The sequence below is a fragment of the Talpa europaea genome (assembly GCF_964194135.1).
Source record: "Talpa europaea genome assembly, chromosome: 12".
In the NCBI taxonomy this organism is placed as follows: Eukaryota; Metazoa; Chordata; class Mammalia; order Eulipotyphla; family Talpidae; genus Talpa; species Talpa europaea.
The window spans coordinates 91,139,452-91,154,293 of record NC_140079.1 but is presented as its reverse complement, the minus strand read 5'-3'; the positions used below and the strand labels follow the sequence as shown (position 1 = coordinate 91,154,293).

Here is a 14,842-nt window from a genome sequence, read left to right as displayed (position 1 = left end):
GATTACTGATGTCTGTCCTCCCCCTTTAATTTTATGATCAAGAAAAAAACATCACCAACAATTTCACCTATCCTTTGATTTTTTTTATGCTTCCATATGCAGAGATTTTACAGAGTTATAATCAAGGTAGTGTTTAGAGATTATTTGTAGCAACTGTTCTTGATGGCTATACAATATCTCAGTGCTGTGCCACAGCTTTCTCAGCCCCAGTGCCCCATACACACCCCTTTTTTTTTAAACCAAAGATCAGGAATATGGCCAAATATCATCTTGCATGTCTTTATTAATAAGGTCATAACTCAGCCATGAGCATCATGTAAATGTCATCCATGTGTTTTTACATGAGGACAAAGGCAAATAGTTGAGACTTCAGTGTGTGACCCACAGAGCTGAAAATATTTGCAATCTGGAACTTTTCAGGTAGTTTGCTGACTCTTGCTATAGATGCAACTAACAGCCTGACTTAATTCCGCATAGGTGGCTGTTTCTCCTTAATTTTTGATTTATGGGACAAAGAATTGGTCATTCTTATGCAATGGGAACACCACTGATGGACAGTTGGGCACGTCCCTGGCACTTTAGTGGAAAGGTGTTCATTGCCTGTTTTGTTTTTTGTTTGTTTAATGGAAGGTGTGTCGAGAAAGTAAAAAAAAAAAAAAAGGAGAGAGGAGAAGATTAAAGCTCCAGTCGGCTATCACGAGGGGCTGGCTAATGGGTTATTTGCTCAGGCCTCTGTCATGCCTGCTAGGTAAAGTTTTGGGAGTAGAATGAGTTACGTCATTCAGGATGTGTGTCATGTAAATGAAAACTCTAAAGGGAGGAAGACTTAATTGGAAAAGGTTCTAAAGAGACCCATGTCTTCAACTATTAACACTGACCCCTAGCAACCAGTGTTCTGGCTGACTTCTTACGTCACCTGCTTCTGGCTATAAGCGTTTCACCAGAAAGATGTAGATTGCCTCAGTATTTACAGGGACAGGAGAGAGGTACAGAGGAGTCGGGTGCTACCCAGCAGGATTGGGGTGGGTTACAAATCCATTTAGCCCCCCCAAAGTTCTTGCAGCTGTGTTAACACCCTGACATGTGTTAACACCGTGACCTGTACCCAGGTCTTGTTTACCTTGACATATGCTTCAATCCCGAGTCGAATAACTTCCCTCATGCTGGCAAGCATCATCTGCTCAACCTGCTGCAGCCACCTTTCCACCATGCCCTGCAAGAAGCAGACAGAGAGGCAGCAACAGTTAACCAAGCCTGGGGTTGGAGGGAGAATCCACTTTCTCATTGGACAGAGCTGGAGAGAGGCCACAGGTCTGATACTCCCTTAAGCTAAGATCTTGTAACTATCTGCTTTATCCTTATTTTTTTTTTATTTTATAGAGGCATGTTTATTTATTTGTTTATTTGTTTGTTTGTTTTGTTTTGTTTACACATGCACTGGGTACAGCCAGAAGCACGGGAGGGTGAGAGAATTCACCAGAGCCAGAGCGGGGAGCAGAGCAGGTAGAAGGACCGGAGTACACTGCTGAGGGGAGCAGCGGGCGGCAGGAGAGGTCTGCGTGGGACCCTCCTCTGGTGGCCGGGGAGCAGCCGGGGATCGAACTGGCGCCGCAGAGGCCGCAGGCAGGTTCGCAACCCAGCGCTCAACCGCTGCGCCACCGGGGAGGCCCTGCTTTATCCTTATTTACAGTATTCTAGGAAGTGTATGTCTGTCTTGTAAGGAAACAATAGGTTGTTTTTTTTAACATGCATTTCTTTCATGTCCCTTTCTGAAACAGTTAATTCCTCAGGCGACAAATGACATATTTTAGTTAATAAAATAGTGTTCACTGCAGCATTAGTTACAATAGCCAAGAGATGGAGACAACCCAAGTGCCCACGGAAGGACACTTAGGGTATAATAGTCCCACAGTGGAATATCATTCACTCATAAAAGAAAATGTGTTCTTGGCACCAACCACATTGTGGATGGATCTTAAGGGTATTATGCTAAGTGAACTAAGTCAAAGACAAATTCTGTATGATCACACTTACATGTGGAACCTAAAAACAAAACCAAAACCAAATAAAAAATAACCAAACTCACAGATACAAAGAACAGATTGTTGGTTGTCAGTGCCAGGGGCTATGGGGCAAAATGAATAAAGAGAGGTCAAAAGGTACAAAATAAGCTATAAAATAAATAAATCATGGGATGCAATGCACAGCACAGTGATTATAGTTAATACTGTCTTACATATGTAAACATTGCTTTAAAAATACATTTTAAAAGTTCTCATCAAAAGAAAAAATATATAACTATATTTAGTGACAGATGATAACTAGGCTTATTGTGATCATCCCACAATATATACAAATATCACATCATTATGTTGTACACCTGATACTAATATATGTCCATTAGACCTCATAAAAATTAGTAAAAAAAAAAAATCTCATTTCTAATGAACTGGGCTGATTCTTCCATTATTCTGGTAGTTTCCTAACTTTGTTGTGCTTTAGAATCATTTGGAGAGCCTTAAAAACATACAGACATCCGGGCCTCCCCTGGTGGTGCAGGCAGTTGAGTGCAGCGCTGTGAAGCTGTCCGCAGCCTCTACAGCACAGGTTCGATCCCGGCCAGCCAGCGAGGGTCCCACATGGCATGGCAGACCTCTCCTGTCATGCCCGCTGCTCCCCTCAGCAGTGTATTTTATCGGTCTGCCTGTTCTGTTCCCCGCTTTGTCTCTGAATCCTCTCACTCTCCCACGCATCCGGCCTGTACCCCGGTTCTTGTTTAAAATAAATAAATAATCTTTTAAAAAAAAATACAGACATCTAATCCCCACTCCCAGACATTCTGATTGCATTGGTATGGAATGCAAGTGGGAGGTTGGGTTTTTTTAAAGGTCAACAGGTAATCTGAATGTGTAACAAATTCTTCAGTTTTAGAATTTTGGGTAACTGTAGCTGTTGACTTCATGAGCCTGTGAGCTAGTTGGTGTCTGATGTGGTGACATGACTCCTAGTAGTTGCAACATGTATGTGTGAGGGTGGCAAACAGTCCACACAGTAAGGACATGCTTGTCTATTTCCACTCATGGGTGCTGTCATGTCCACAGGGGTGGAATTAATGTACATTTTACTCATTACGTAAGGACATGTGTAAATATCTGAGTTTAATGGCATTGATTCCATGATGTTTTATTGACCTTTATAAATGTCTACCCCAGCAAGCCACATTTCTGGCGGAATCATTTTAATTAAGGCTTTCCTCATGGAGATCTGAACAGCACCAGTAGTTTGGATCTGATTCCTACCATTGTCTCCACATCGTTTGGTCTAAATCCTTCCACATATATAGGATGACATGTGGATTTCAACATAATCTTCATTTTAGAAATGGGAAAACTGAGAAACACAAAGAAATTCATTCACTGATTAAGTTGTGGACCCAGTCAACCCAGAGTCCAAAAGCTTAATCAATGTGTTCTCTGCCTCTCTCTGTTTTTTGTTGTGTTATGAAGAGAAAAAAAAAAAACAAAAACAAAAACAAATGGGTAAGCATAATTACTCTGGCTTGAGCTGGGTAGATTTTCTGATTGAATGGAACAGTTTCCTTCTCCGAGCTAATCATGCCCATAATCTCCAAATTATCTGTGAACTCCAGCCTGGCGATTCCTTCAAAGCACTTCTTCAAGTGGGGTTGCACTCGGAGGGGGTCCTTTGTCTCTGACAAAATCTCCAGCAGCTCATCATTGGACAGGAAGAAGAACCTATTTCAGAGCAAAGAAATAGGACAACTGGAATCTCTTCTGAGGACTTGTTCTAATAAGGTGACACTCCCCAACAGATAGGTGACAACCTGGTCAATACCAGCTCTGTTCCAGTGACTTCTCTAAGGCTCACACCCCCTCACTATTTTTCATCTGGAACATAGAGGGAGGGTATGGTAGTTTCAGAGAAAGAAAAAGGATGACAGCTGGTATATATGAATTTAATATGGCTGGACAGTGAGGTTGAAAGAAATCTGGATAGAGCACTGGTTCTCAACCTTGACCACACTTTAGAACCATCTGCAGAGTTTACTAAAAAAAAAAAAAAAAAAGTTGGGGCCTCCCTGGTGGCGCAGGCAGTTGAGCGCAGCACTGTGAAGCTGTCCATAGCCTCTGCAGCGCCGGTTCAATCCCGGCTGGCCGGCGAGGGTCCCACATGGAGCGGCAGACTTCTCCTGTCTCACCCGCTGGTCCCCTCAGCAGTGTATTTTGTCAGTCTGCCTGTTCTGCTCCCTGCTGTCTCTGGTGAACTCTCTTATCCTCCCACGCATCTTGCCTGTGCTCCAGTTCTTGTATAAATAAATAAATCTTTTAAAAAAAAAGTTGAACACTGAATGAAGTTTCTATCACCCAGAAAATAAAATATAATTGATCTGGAGTTGTGTCTAGAGATTTGTATTTCTAAAATTTCCAGGTGATTCTAATGTGCAGTCAGTGTTGAGAACCACTAGGTAGAAGAAAGAGAGAGGACAGACTTCCTTATTTCCTTATCTCCAGGCATGACAGCAAATGTTACAAGTGTGAAAAAATACATGTTAATAATGAACCTATTCACATGCAGAGGCCTCTAGATAATTTCATTCTGTTGCTCAAGTGCTAAGGCAGCTTCAGCAAAATTTCAGAAAATGTTCAGGAGGACAAACCTCTCCTGTGACCACTAGATGAAAGTTCTGTGATGGCAGGACTATATGATCATGCCTTCACTGTTTTATAAAGTGGATTACAAAATGGCTCATAATATTTACACCTTCTCTCACTGAGAGGTAGAGTTTCTTTTCACACACATCCCTTGAAGCTGGGCCAGCTTTGCATCCCACTGTGACCAATGAAATGTGGCAAAGGTGAGCTTGTGCAAGTTCCAAGTGTAGGCATTGAGAGGCTTTGAAGCTTCCACTCTCATGAGAACCCCGTGACCACCACCATGTAGATAAACCCAGGCTAGCTTCCTAGAGGATGAAAGACTTGTGGCTCAACTATCCCTGTTGCCCCAGCCAACAGGAAGCCAACCAGCAGAAAGGTACATGAAGTCATTGACCACCAGTTGACTGCGGTTACATGAGCAGACCTGCTAGGACCAGAACCACTACCCAGCTGAGCCCTGCCCAATTGCCAACTATAGAATTGTGATCCAGATAAAAAGCTACTACTTAAGTTTCTAAATTTTGGAGTGACATGTTATGCAGCAATGTAAATGAACACTCTGTAGTTGTAGTGTTGAGCAGGTAGGACTAGCTCAGTAATTATTTGCTGACTAATCAAAATCTAGTGAGGATGTCAATTTCTCCCTTCAGAAGTGAGGACCCTTCTTTATGGACTAGCCCTCTAAAACTGCCTTGACTTTTATGTGGAGAATACTGGTTCTTGTGGAAAAAGTAGCCAAATATTTATAAATATACCTACCAGAAGCCACAAAATTTGATGGCAATAAAAATTAGCTAACATTTCCTAAACATAATAATATAAATGTTGGTCTGCCCAACAAATATATGTAGTCAGAGCCACTATTATATTTCTATTTTATAGTGCAGAACGGAGGCTTGGATAGATTTCCTAAAGATCTCTTGCTAAGTGCAAGAGCTAGAACTTGAATCAAGGTCTATTTCACTACAAGTATAGGTTCTTGATTTTGGCTACTATACCCCTCTAATAGGGTATTTGACCATGCTGATTGGCTCAAGTGTATATCTGGTTCCCCCTGGTATCCATTCAACATCACTCTAAATAATGATCATGCCATTGCCTTGAGAGCTGTCTCCTGGGGAATAGAGAGCCAGGAAAGAATATGGAATAGATTGGTGGATGGCAGCCCTCAGTATGAAAAATGCATTCTATTTACTTCTGGATCAAGAGGGCAACTCCAAACAAAAGAAAAATACTGAGTACCTGGGGAAAAATAGTCTCTTCTTCTCCAAATAATCATTCAGCCCCTTCTGGATGTCTTCCAACAGAACGTTGGCTTCTTGAAGCTTCTCACTCATCCGTGGCTGGTCTGCTGCCATCAGTACTCTCGCATCTTTCACCTAGATTGCATGATGAGAATCATCATTCAATTCTCAGACTCTAAGATGTGAAAGAGTACATCAACTAATGACCTTCCCTGTCCCCCAACCTGCTCAGCTAACTGCCTTCTAATCCTTCCCCTAGCCCCACAAGGGTGAATGTCTACATAACATGAGCCTGTTCCTCTGATCATGGTTGACTGGGCTAGAATTAGGTACCCAAAACCAACTAAGTCAATTATAATTTAACTTCTGGGATTTTGAAATTCAGACTACCACATTCTAAACTAGTCTGGTCTGGCCTTTTGAATGAGGTGATTTGCTGCTCTGTGAGGATCATCTTTCATCATGTGACCAAGTTGGTTTCTCTGCCAACCAACCTGAAGAGAAAGATCAAAGCAGGTGTGGAAAGAGTACTCTGTGAGTTCCTGAGAGATTTCTGGGTTCTAGATCTATCTTTGTGAATTCTGGCTGCACTTTCTGCCCTTGGGTTCCATGAGACCTTTTTTTGGTCTTTAGGTTGAACTACCTTTAGTGGATTTCTGTTACTTGCAACCAAAGACTCTACACTAATATAGAGTTGGGAGGAAGCAGAATATCATGAAAACTGGTTCCACTGGCTGGGTAATATAAATCCCTACTCATCTCATTCCTATTAACCAGGGCAGACAAATTTCCTTGAGACAAATTCTTTATAAATGTACCCCAATTTGAGCACACTTGACTTCAAAAAGGAAAAAGAAATGATCTCCTGGTTGCCTTATATACCCAGTGAGTCATACATCAAGATTTTTTTAAAAGTCACCCTCTTATGAGGTCTTCCTGGATGCTTCCAGGCAACTAAATCACTCTTCTGTGTTCAAAAACTGTTTGCACACACACACCTCTACTATAGCTCATATTTATCTGAATTGTCTCCTCATAGAAGTGAGTTCTATAATGACAGAAATCATATTTTAGTCGTCTTCAAGTATTTTCTGACTCCTTAACACAATGTCTGGGTTGTAATATTGTTTGTAGGTATTGAAGAAGCAATTTTTAAATCCCTGAGTAACTGAATGTGGATAATTATTTGAATCCTTTTTGGAAAAATTCCAAATCTGTAGAAGTTTCATTGCATTGTTCTATAACCTCATAAAGCTAAATTATACAAACTGCTAATAATTGTCTCTAGGGAGATGGAATACCAAGAAGTCTCCACTTTTTATATTACATATTTCTTGTTTGAATTTTTAATAACAATAACTTGTATTTAGAAAAAAATGCACAAATATTGAACTTGAAAAAATCTAGTTTACTTAAAAGTTTCAAGGGTCATAGTTACAATGCACATGGGGCATCCCTGATGGTGAGATATGCTAGGGGGTGAAAACTTACAGCTTGGGACATGAGTGATTTCCAGTTACTATCGACAATGGCAAATTTCCTGCCCTCCTCTGGCATCTGGGCAATGATGTCCTCTGAACTGAAGATTGGTTCCAGGTACAGCCAGGTGGCTTGACATTTCAACCAGGCATCCAAAATGTCTTGTACACGAACTAGTTTTTCTTCCCACTTCTGCAAAATTTAGCATTTCAAATCTGAATTATTAACCTGCTACTACTCTGATTCTCAGACCCATGGCCTGTACAGTGGATAGATTAATCTCAGTTAGTCACTGTTTTAGGCAATGTAAATACAGTAATGAATAAAACAGAGAGTCCTTGTCCCTATGGAGTTCATATTCTAGTGGAATAATAATAATGACAACAACAATAATAGTTACAATGCCTACTCTCTAACAAATAATGGTTGAGTACTTTACATATGTGAAATTAACTAGAACCCAAAATCTATGAGGGAGATATTACAAATCTCACTTTGTAGGTGCAGAAACTAAAACAATAGTTTAAGTACCTTGTCCAAGGTCATATAACTAATAAGAGGCAGAGGCAGAATTTGAAAACCCAGGGAATCTGGATCCAGAGTCTGTGCCTTGCTCTATGTCACTTCTATAAACAATGAACAAGCAAGGCAAAATTCCCACTCTCATGTCATTTACATTCTAGATTACTAGGACCCATAAGATATTTTCCAAACCTGTTTTCATTTGATGCACTCAAAACATCTCATCTTCTCTTTTGGCAGACAGTTGCAAAGGCTTATTAACAGGTCATATGTTACTTGTATGGTTACTGCTTTCAGTCTTGTGGTTTGTATTTTTTACCAAGCAGGAGAAAGTGATTTTCTTTGTTAACTGAACTTGAAAATCCTTTCCCTCCCCCCAGAAACCCAGAGCTAATGGGATGTCAAAAACAGAACCTCATTTCCTCTTACCCGGCATTCTGCTTCTATTGGTTTGATGAATGGAGAGCCACACATGGTCTGGGTCTTTATCACATGATCGTCAAGGAGCAGCTGAATGTCATCAACCGCACACAAGATGCTTGTATCCTGCAAATAAAGATGACCCACTCTATCAGAGTCATGAAATCCCCACTTTTCATGCTGATCGCCAAAGACCTTACAGCTCAGATCTCCATGCCAGCAGGACAGGAATCTGTGTTTGTAAGGGACAGACTTTCTATTTTCTTCCTTGAAAATGTTCTTAAAGATATTTATTTTCCAATTCCTTTGCAGAAATCAAAAATGGTCTAATCCCAGAAATGCAATTAGCATCTACTGATGGCAAAAGACTTCTGCTGTTTCCCTATGTTCCTGTTTCTCTGTCCACTTGCCTCCCTGGCTCTCTCTCTGGTAGCATTAACTGCTAATTTGACTCATTAGGCCTAGATCCATGGTTCCCAAACTGGGTTGAGGAGCTCCAGGTCACTGCACAAACACATAGTAATAGATTATAGTTATTTTAAAATAGAATACAAATGTAACTCTTTCAACTAGTATGTATTATTTTTTTCAAACAATTGTTAAATTGATAGAACATCACATTAAGTTGTTTGAATCTAATTACTTCATAAGAAACTTCTTGGTATACAAAAGCTACGATAACCAAGAAATTTTGGGAAATTCTTCCTATACATTAACTGGATCTAATTTTACTAATAGTTTAGGTTTAGGTTACTGTCCCTTAAAGGTAGTGTCTGTGGATGGAAAACTTCCCTCTCGGCCATGGTAGCAAGAAAACTAAGAGTGTGCCCCCTGTGTAGGTCTAGTCTTTCCTGCTCTGTTTTCATTTCCTTTAAGTCTACCTGTGACTTGGATATATTCCCTCATTTAACTCAAACTCTGTACTGGGGGTATGTCTAGCTATTAATCAAGTGGTCCCTTGATTCCTATTTTGCTGTGGAATGTTGTCTACAGCTACACTGGTTGAAAACTCTACAATCCAACCAGGCATAACTCAGCTACTCCCAGGTCTCCCAGCTTAAAAACTCAGTCCAACATCTCTGGTAGTATCTAATCCAATCAGACCAGGTAGCACCCAGCTTTTGAGACCCATGGTGGCCTGAACTTGCTAGGAGAGGACCCCAGTTCTCCCCCTCCCTTTGGCTGATCCAATGAGAAACCAAGGCACAGTGACTGAGGGAAAGAAATCACAAAAGGATCACATGCAGCCTGGGAGAGGGTGGAGGTGTGGGAGAATTTCAGGGTTTAGTTCTCAGCCCAAACTGCTCATTAGAAAAACCATGTTGCTTAAAATACGGATGTCTCCAAGCATTCTGCAGGTGGAGGATCCAGGAAGAATGAATTGAGATATTTTTGAAAGCTTCCCAGTTGATTCTACTGTACAACCAGGGTTAAGAAGCACTGCTCTAACAGCTGATGGTCTGTATGAATTTGAATGAATTCATATGAATTTTTAGACTATTGTCTCTTTTGAAAGAAACAACAAGCACAAAATGGAGTCCCTTGAGCTAAACCCTATCTTATCAAACCAAGACTTAATACCTTAGTAAACAGTTTCAGCTCTCCCAGCAATGGACTCTCAAACCAGTCATCTGGAATCACCTGGTCAGCATCAGTGAGGTCACCTGCCTACTGTTACAGGGCAGGGAGAGGGGCAGCCCAAACCCTGCAAACCTGCCTGCTCTAAATGGGTTCTGCCATCTGCTGCATCAACACAAAACATAGGAGACTTTAATGGGAAGGAACTTTAATACAATTAGGAAACAATACAGGAAAGGCAAAGAATCTAGTTTCTAAATCAAGCACCCAAAGTTACCCGTCCCCTCGTGGGTAAAACTTCATCCAAATGGGATTGGCCCAGAGCAAGGCCCCAAAGCCTGCCACAAGTCTAAAGCATCTTCCAGTGGGGACCCATAGAAAAGGATCAGAAACAAGCAGACAAGTCTGGAGGGAAAAGAGTAAAATCAACATCAAGACAAAAACCGCCATTGTCACCTCCCCACGGGTCTTTCACCCACATCTGTGTCACCCAGTCCACGACCAAAAGGCAAGTGTAGTTTTTTCACATGTCTCTCCACTCCATGTGCTTCCTCCAGGTCTCCTTTTGGATCTCCATCCTGCTTCCTTCCTTCTCAGTCTCCTCTGCAGCTTCTTCTCTCTCTCCTCAGCTCCACCCTCCTCTTGGGTGGGGCAGGAAACCTGAAATCTTCCCCTTTCCTGGGGACCACCCTGTTACACTACCATCTCCTAAAGGAAGGTGACTTTGTCACAACCAATCCACTTATTATTAATACATCTTTCTTCTCTTGCTCCCTTTTGCCTATAAAATTCTTTCATTTTGTACAGCTCTTCAGAGCTCCTTTTGTGAATGCGATGCTGTCTGATTCATGAATTACTGAGTAGTCAATGATATCTTGAAAATTACCCAGTTGATTTTTTTTTTAACAGCTCCATAATTTTCTAGCTCACCTAAGCAGCAGCCCCTCCTACCCATAGCCCATCTCAAGAGCAAGCCCATCAGGTTTATGCATACTCTACAAGTGGACACACTCTACAATCACCAGTGAAAAAAGAAAGAAGTCTACCCCCTTGCTATTCATATAAGATCCACAGATGACAGCTTCCATATCATCTGGGAACTTGTTAAAACTGCAAAACCTCAGGCCCCAGCTCAGACCTGTGAATCAGAAGCTATACTTCCTCAAGTTCCCTATGTGTTTCCTGCAATTATGAACATTTGAGAAGAGCTAAGCTTTGTCTACCCCAGGTTTGCTTCTGAGGGACCTGGGGAGCCCTCCTTGGAAGATGCTAATTCAGGAGGCTTGCTTAGCTCCTTTGCACTGAGGAAGCTTGCTGTTCTGAATCAAAAGGCCTTTCTCATTCAATAATGCATCCCTCCTGTGGTGATTAGCAGGGAGGATGACTGGTACAGAAAGGCCAAGGAGGAAACCATTAAATGCACAGGATAGTGATTATAGGCATCGAGATTGCCTTTAAAAAGCTCAAAGTTGCAAAGAGAGTAGGTCTTAATTGCTCCCACCATGAAAAAGAAATGATAATTCTGTGATGTGGCAGATTTGTTCACTAACACTAGGGTGGTGATCATATTGAAATACAGAAATGTATCAGATGAACACACAGTGCACCTCACACACACTTCACACAGTGTTCTATGTCAATGTCATAATCAAAATAAATTTAGAAAAATGTCAGGGATCCTTCCTCCATGAGTTCAGTTGCAAGCTGAATGGCTCTCCTCTAATCTGCTATGTAATAATAAACGGGCGGCTCTCAGGAGGCTGGACGCCAGGACGGTGACTCACAGTGTCCCTGTACTTCACGAAGTTGAACGACATGTTAACCCAGTCTAACTTCATTTTCTCCAAGTTTTTCTCCAGAGAATATTCCTTACTGGCGGATGTGCTAATGGGCTCCAGTCTAAAGAAAGAACACATCAGCAGCAATATTACCAGGAAGAAGGAGAAAAAACACACCAAAGGAGGTATTTCAGCTTAGACTTAGGAGAAATTTAAAAAGACTTAATTTTACCAAAAGGTTTACTATCATACTGTAAGATATCTCAGCTTTTATGATTTCCATTGTTATACCTGGCACCTGTGAATTTATGGACTGAATTGTGTCCCAAAAAAAGTCTTGTGGTGAAATCCTAACCCTCAGTCCCTCAAAATGTGAGGGCCCCAACTCAGAGGAGGGAGGCTCTGAAAGAGGTAGCAAAGAGAAAAAGAGGTCATTAGGATGGGTCCAAGTCCAATGTGACTGTGGCCCCTATAAAAAGAGGGGATTAGAACACAGACACACACAGAGGGACAACCCTGTGAAGACAAAGGGAAGGCCCTGATCTGCAAGTCAAGAAGAGAGATCTCAGAAGACCCAACCACGCCAACAAGTTGATCTTGGATTTCAAACCTGTAGAATTGTGATAAAATGAATTACTGTTGTTTAAACCATCTAATCTTTGGTACTTGTTACAGCAGATCTAGCAAATAAATCCAGGGTGGGTAACTGCTGGGGGTAGTCTTGTGCATTGTGGGGTGTTTAGCTAAGTCCCTGCCCTCTAGATGCCAGTAGCAGTCACCTCCTCTCTGCCAGCTGTGGCATTAAAAAATACTTCCATATGTTGCCAAATGTCCCTTGGGGGTAGAAAATCATCCCCAGCTGAAAACCACTGTTTTAAGACATTTAAAACAAGACCTTTTTGTGTTTTCATTTGTCCATATTCTGATAGCTTATTCAGATCTTAGAATTTCTGTTAATTTAGGTAGTGACTTTTGCTCCACTTCCTATATTTGCCCTTTTAAAAACTACCTATTTTCTTTTTTTAAATTAATATAGTTTATTTTATATAATTCTTACATCATTTTTCATTTTTGCACAATGTATGCATATTCATTTTGATTATATTCCCCATACGGTTCTGCCCCCCTTATTTTGACCCTAATCCCTCCTCTCCTCTCCACTCCCCCCACCCCCATAGTGTGTCTCTGGTTTATAGTGGGCCTTCACATCTACATTCTCTCTATTCCATAGAAAGGGGGAAGCAAAGAGAGGAGGAAGATAAAGTCCCTCCTTAATCTTAGTGGAGATTTGGGTCTTAAACCCAGAGGTGGTCAAAGAATTAGGAAGCCGAGTCCTTGGAAGGAGGAGGGGTTATTCTCTCTGCTTAGCCCTCGCCTTTCATGGTATTCTAGTCTATAGGAGACACCATCTGGTCTGTACTTAAAGGTCAGGAAACTGAAGCCCGGAGGGAGCAAGTGACATGTCCAACGGCACACACGCAGCTGGGCAGTACTAGAACCAGGTCTAGACCAGTTCTGTCACTCCTAATCTGGTGTTTCTTCCACCCCATGATGTGTCTTCTCCCCTCTCTTTGTCAAAGGAGCAATAGAACTGTTTGCATGTGGTCAGCCAAATAGGGCTAACTACACAGAGCCGAGAATGTTCATTAGCCTCTGCCAGGGAGGCAAGTGACGCACAAGGATTGCCAAGCAAGATCTCGGTAGCAGGGTCATCATCCTAAGTGTGGCCTTCCTGGGTGATGACCAAAGCTAGTGTGCATATAGGGAATAATTAACGAAGGCAGGTGACAACCCAGGTGAGTATGACATAGGAGTCTTAGAAGTCTAGCCTTCAGGCCCCCATTCACCCACATCTGGGGTTGTTGATATAATTAAATAAAATGTTCACAGATGTGTCCTATGACTTATGATTATGCAAATAACTGCACAGGGGAGACATCAATCCATTCGAGGGTTCATAAAATATATTAAGAGTCAACCTCACCCCAGCATGGTACAGCAGCTCATTTGCTATGGGTCATGATAAAGCTGCACTCACTATGTGCTGATGGGACACAGGGAATATCACACCTCACCTATAGGTGGTGGTGGGGTACCTAGATATTAAATCAATCAGGTTTCCATGCCTTATCTCATAATCCCCAGAGTAATTCTAATTGCCCAGCTACTATTTATCACTCTTCCCATTTTACAGATAAGGAGACTGGGGCACACAGATATAAAGAACTCAGATGTGGCATCACCACGCTGGCATAGAGAGTGGCAAGTTGCCGGGTTTGCTCAGTCTCCTTAGATGGGCATATTTTTAGGCAATAAAGGGGAATGGTTAAGGCTCTGGAGTCAGCAGGCCTGTGCTCAGGTCTTGTTTCTTTCAGTCACAAACTGTGACTTCAGGTTAGTCACTTCATCAATCCATTTATTTTGTCTTCTATGATATGCAAACAGTAACATTAGCTAAAACATTAGGTTGTTGTGATGGATAAATTGATTGGTTAAGGTATATAAAATGCTTGGTGTGACTTAAGTGTCCAATACTTGATGCTCTTGGAAACATCCCCAGAATTTCTGATTCGGCATATTGGGGTGGAGGCTGAGAATGTGCATTTCGAACAAGTCCCCATGTGATGCTGATACAGCTGCTCTGAAAAACACTCGTCAACTTAGGCCTGAATCCAGTTGCTAAGAAGTTGTCTGGCCAGGCAATATGACATCTCCCATCAATTGCCCTGTGAAAATGTGGGAGGAACAGAGTCCTGAGGACCTTTGGTTTTGAAAATAGCAATTGAGATAGATAGTACAAATTCTCTCATGCAAAATTTCAGGGGCATTTGGAGAAGTGGAGAAAGCAAGGGAAAAGAGATCTCTCATTTGCCCACACCTCGCAGAATCTAAGAGCTCAGAGAGCTGCTCTTATTTCTTCTTGTTTGTTGTTCAAAGAAGAGGAAACTGAAGCCCAGAAAGGTTAAGTGGTTTTGCCCAAAGTCACTGAGAGTGAGGCTGGGGGATCCGGTTTGTGGGGAACTTAATGTAGTATGTGCACACGTTGACTTGCAATATAACTGTAAGTACCTGAAACTTACATATTGTAACGATACGTACCTGAAACTTACATATTGCTATAATGCAATGTTACTTCAAAAAATAT

At 41.6% G+C, this 14,842-nt stretch overlaps 1 protein-coding gene across 1 annotated transcript in view; it reads right to left on the bottom strand.

Moving 5' to 3' along the window:
- DNAH3 (dynein axonemal heavy chain 3) overlaps nt 1-14,842 on the bottom strand; it is a gene marked incomplete at its 5' end in the record, with an annotated part of 132,039 nt that overhangs the window by 80,093 nt on the left and 37,104 nt on the right. The window contains 6 exons of the mRNA XM_084251178.1: nt 1,121-1,213; nt 3,554-3,755; nt 5,919-6,055; nt 7,412-7,591; nt 8,351-8,467; nt 11,704-11,818. Coding sequence (XP_084107304.1) covers nt 1,121-1,213; nt 3,554-3,755; nt 5,919-6,055; nt 7,412-7,591; nt 8,351-8,467; nt 11,704-11,818 — 844 coding nt within the window. The remainder of the gene's footprint in view (nt 1-1,120; nt 1,214-3,553; nt 3,756-5,918; nt 6,056-7,411; nt 7,592-8,350; nt 8,468-11,703; nt 11,819-14,842) is intronic.